Source organism: Eptatretus burgeri, chromosome 2 (genome assembly GCF_056783735.1).
Source record: "Eptatretus burgeri isolate ZD-2024b chromosome 2, Ebu_testis_v1, whole genome shotgun sequence".
Taxonomy (NCBI): Eukaryota; Metazoa; Chordata; class Myxini; order Myxiniformes; family Myxinidae; genus Eptatretus; species Eptatretus burgeri.
Window position 1 is genome coordinate 114,489,503 of NC_140962.1, and position 5,000 is coordinate 114,494,502.

At 39.3% G+C, this 5,000-nt stretch overlaps 1 protein-coding gene across 6 annotated transcripts in view; it reads right to left on the reverse strand.

Annotated features, from left to right (window-relative positions):
• The window catches only part of NUP155 (nucleoporin 155), a 168,911-nt gene that overhangs the window by 11,059 nt on the left and 152,852 nt on the right, over positions 1-5,000 (reverse strand). For 5 of the 6 annotated variants that reach the window (XM_085870834.1, XM_085870831.1, XM_085870830.1 and 2 more), the window contains exons 32-33: positions 4,808-4,928; positions 1,899-2,009 (exon numbers count right to left, since the gene is read on the reverse strand). In XM_085870834.1, the coding sequence (XP_085726960.1) occupies positions 1,899-2,009; positions 4,808-4,928 (232 nt within the window). Of the gene's footprint in view, positions 1-1,898; positions 2,010-4,211; positions 4,354-4,807; positions 4,929-5,000 lie in introns of all 6 variants that reach the window. The other variant, XR_015055384.1, reaches the window with a different exon arrangement.

Sequence of the window (5,000 nt, forward strand, 5' to 3'; positions counted from 1 at the left end):
ACTGAAAATGTGTTTTCAGAATTTTTTACAAATGAATTAAAAATTAAAAGCTGAAATGACGAGTCAATCAGTATTCAACCCCTTTGCTACGACACACCAAATTGAGCTCAAGTGCATCCGATTTCCTTTGATCATCTTTGACATGTCTCCACAACTTGATTGGAGTCCACCTGTGGCAAATTCAATTGATTGGACATGATTTAGAAAGAAATACACCGATAGAAGGTCCCACAGTTGACGGTGCAAGTCAGAGCAGATCATTTAATATTACCTTTCACATAGGTACAAAAGCTTAAGCACTATAGAATTATTTAAAAAAAAAAATAAAAAAAATATATATCCAAAAATACCCAACTTTTTTTTTCATTCAAATAAGTTTTTTTGTTGTTGCCCAAAACACTTCCCGGCACTCACTGATGAACCTGTGAAAGTTTGACGAAGATCTGTTTGGCCATCTCTGAGAAAAATGGCAACAGACAGACAGACTGAAATGTTGATTGCAGATGCAAAGTTTCATTTAAAAAAGAAAAAAAATTGTAAAAATGTGCCCGTAATTGCATTTTTTTGGAGAAACCTCTCACAGTATAGATTGAGTTTTGGTGTATGTAGGTGGGGGGTATGCATGTATTGATGTATGATGGAAATAGTGCCCTCTGGTGGTGTGTGTGTGCTAAAATTTGTTGCAGCCCAGAAGAAAGTATCACTTTGTGGAAATATCACCACTTTATATTGCCCACTGAGGTTGGGCCGACATGGTATCAATCCCCCTCAATCAATAATCAAAAGGATAACATGACCCCCCTAAGCCGCTCCCAGAGGGAGCGGGTGCTTCTAAATAAAACAATGGCACCTAGTACGTACCAAGAATGTGGCCATTCCAGAACCCTTCCGAAAACAAGATGTTTGAACACTAAATTATTTATGATGCCAAAGAAAAAAGAAAAGGCTCAGAAAAATCAACCAATTTTTTGCAATTCTTCATCACACTTGTGTGCACTCGGAACAATTTCACAATGGGCATCATCCTTTGATGATCATCCTTTGATGGTAGGATGCATATATGATATCACATATCATTGCATGGTAGGATGTAATTATGATATCATTACATATGATATCAGAAAGCCTAGGAGACTAGTTTGAAGATATTGTCTGCCCATGATAGGTTGTGACAGACAGTGAAACCAAAGGTCCATGCTCAGGAAATGAAATCACATGTCGTGGCTGTTTGTGGTACTTCAGCTTTCGGGACTGGATATCCCCTGATCACTTGGTCTTACACTTTACCAATACAGTATTGGGAAAACATCGGCTTCCAAATTAAGTATAGATGTAACGCTTAATTGTTTTAAAAGTTATCAGGGGATTCAAATGATGGTGCATGTCATTCTTTGTTGTAGACAAGATAAAATTCACTGCTTTTTGAGTGATTACAGGCCAATGTGCCCTTGGGGTCATCAATCATCTTGCTGTTATTGTCAGGTTATAAAGTGATTCGAAGATATCAAAAAACCCGTGATTTAACATTCAAAATACTCACCTGTTGTTTTGAAGACATATACCTGTAATTAATTGCACAGACAACAGCTTGAATGACTAATGTTTGATACCTATCATTTGATTACAGACCACTGCCTAGATTGGTGGTCGCTGGTCATGTTACACTGGTGTTCTATGAGTAAAGGGTCAACAAATGTATAAAATGGAAGGGACCGAGAACAACGGTTGTTATGAGTTTGTCACTCAATACAACCGGTCGTTAGCATAGGTTTGGCTTGGCATTAATACCATAATAGTGTACAGTGTGGGGTGTAAGTGGCAATGAGCACCAATACGCAAAAATGTAAGTACCGACCTCTACACAGCCATAAATCCTAACACAAAACTTTCTCACTCACCGATAGGAAGGTATCGTGGAGTTCCCGCATACAGCTTTCCCAGCGAGACAATCTTCTGGTGGAGAAGCTGCATGCGATCTGCTGCACTCATTCCTAAACTGCTTTGTAGCTCTAAGTGATGAAGATAATTAAAAACAACATAAAAAGGACAGAATTATGATCAAACAGAAATGAGGAACAGCACCAGAAAGTGGGAGATGGAAACTAATCTAGGTGTGCATAAGTGGAATGAGAAGAGGAAACAATAGTGATGGGGATCATTTTATTTGAGTCCATGCCAACATAGCCATCCTTGATAAAGATCCTTTGTAGGATCAGTTACTTTAACCCTGGTCTGACTGTCAGGAATAATAATGGCAGATCTGAGGAATATGGACTACAAAAATTCAAGAACTCTCTGCACATCTCATATTTACACAGACAATGGCTCAGAATAACATGAAAACTGCCATATTGGACAACATAAAAATGGAAAAACAGAATGGGAACAAAGCAATTTTGATGGACAAAATTAGTGCACAAGGTGTAGAAAGATGTATTGAATACAACTTGGCGTCCACTACTTCGAAGAGCAAGGTGTCGAATATCTCAGTCAAAATGGTATATATATACCTGAACCACCTAGTTTGACCACACACACCACAACCACAGATGCAGGTGTAGCTATGGTACTATTTACCAGGCTAGTGGTATGTGAGTAAATTGTCCACAGTGCAAGTTGTATTGTTCGAGTGATACTACATTTACAAAACAAATATGTAACGCCAAAGATATTTCGACTCAAAAGCCAAGTATTGAAAAAGAAAAATCAAGCCTGTTGAAGAGCTAAACGAGAGAGCAAAGAGGAATCACAAAATGAGAACAGGGTGGGTGGTAACAAAACGAACACAATAGGAAACGAGCTGAATACCATGAATGACCCCGACGTTGAATGAAAGCCGATTACCAAATGATGTTGATGCTTGGGCAGCTGATTACCAGACAATATAAAAAAAAAAAACAAGAATGAATACCATGAATGATCGGGTGTCAAATAAAAGTCGATTACTATATGATGATACTTGCACAGCCGATTACCAGACAATACAAGCTGAATACCATGAATGATCGCGAGGTCAAATAAAAGCTGATTACTAAGTGATGTTGAAAATACTTACATAGCCGATTACACCAAACATAACAATATGGCGACTATGCGCGACCCCAACCCCTTGTATGTCATGACGTCGATTTCTTTGATGAAATAAATGCAGATACAAATTCCTGTCAGCTTGACGACACAATGTAAGGTGACATTGCAGTTAAAGATGACAGAAACACAAATCTATCCAAATCTTAACGAAGACGTCCTTTGTGCGTGACTGTTTAAACGGTGAAGACGGACTTACCACAAACCTGGGCATAGCCTAACTCTATGATCGACAGGCGTTCTGAAGCGCTCGAGCTGTGATTGGTTACTGATCTCGTGGACGGTCTGATGACCAATCACAGCAATGACGTAAATGTGAGGAGGATGAGGAGGAGGAGGAGAAAACAATTTGAAAACCCCTCCTATTCACAGAGTCAAATGTCGGGGTAATTAACCAGATGAGGAACAGTATAAATGATCGTCGATAGACAAGTGAGACAACATAATGATGACTGTGGGCTGCCCTACTTACTGTAGGTTACTGAAGCTGGGGAGTACAGAGAAGGAGGAGAGGGAAAAAGGTGCAAAACTAAAAACAGCCAATTAAGACGAATGACACAGAGGCATTTGCTTCGTTTGAAGATTCCAATCATGTTGAATACCTTGGACTCCACTGCTTCAAGCAGAGAAAGATGGAATATCAGAGCAATGTGTAAAAGCAGGACGAATTTCTCCATTGTGTTGTATCTACATAGTTTGTAGGTTGCATGCTGATAGGTGCCAAGAAAAGATTCAGCATTGTACGAGATGCCGATGCTGCATTTGGCTTTTAAAGCCAGTTTTAAAACACGGTCTTACCAAGATAGCTTGCCATTATCAGACCAACAAGTTTGAGACAATATATATTAAGAAACCCACGAAGAAGATAAGCCTTTCCATGTGGTCTTTCTCGAGTGAAACAGTATGAAAAGTATAATGGCACTCAGTGGAGCGCATACCTCCGCCAGGCTGAACAGCTTGCATGTTGTATCCCACTGATAGACCGCATCTGCATCCGATCCTTACCTAAAATTGAATCGGCTTATTCTTGTATTCTTGTCTCCTACTCAACTAATCCACCAAGTTGTCACAATCCACCCACAACTTTTTGAAATATCATGTTACATATTGTATTTGGGCCCCACCTCCAATGGTGACGAATCACTTGAAAAAATAAAAAAAATATCGAATCTGGATCTTCACTAAAATTGAAACAATTCGTCCTTGTCACACGCCAAGCTGTCCACCAAATTTCGTCCGAATCCGTCCATAACTTTTTGAAATATCCTGTACACAGACAAACAAACAAACAGAGGTGAAAACAAAACTTCTGCCCACCTTCGGTGGCAGAGGTAATAAGACTCATATGTGTTGAAAGGCATATTCCAAATGACAAAACTGATTTCAATCTTTTCACGATCAGCTGAGAGAAACGCAGCTTTTCTGTTAGTCGGATGAACAATTTTAGCAGAGATGAATCAACAGCAAAACTGACCAGAATTAATTAAAATGAAGAAAAATAATGTAAATTAAAAAAAAAATCACAATCAAAGGGGAAAGGCAAAAATATGGGCGAAACTAAAAACAAATAAGAATATCAATGTCTGGATGGGGATCAATATTAGTGGCACATTAGAAGCCCGAACACCATCTAGTGACAAAAGGCACAACCTTCCAATTTAATGAAGGCCTTCAAGTGGTGTGAAAGTAGACTCAGACTTGAAACAACTTGTGGAATTACCCTTGTCGATAATCTCCTGCCAGAGTGACCTGATGAGAGCGGTGTCGCAGTATCCAGCACAGTGCAAGATAGCCAACTTGCTCTCTGAGAGGCCGAATGGTTCAGCAAAATCTCCATACAGCTGGGGAATGATGGTAGAACAACAAGGGATGTTTTAATGTCGTATTGCGATTCATTTATTATAGGTTGCGAG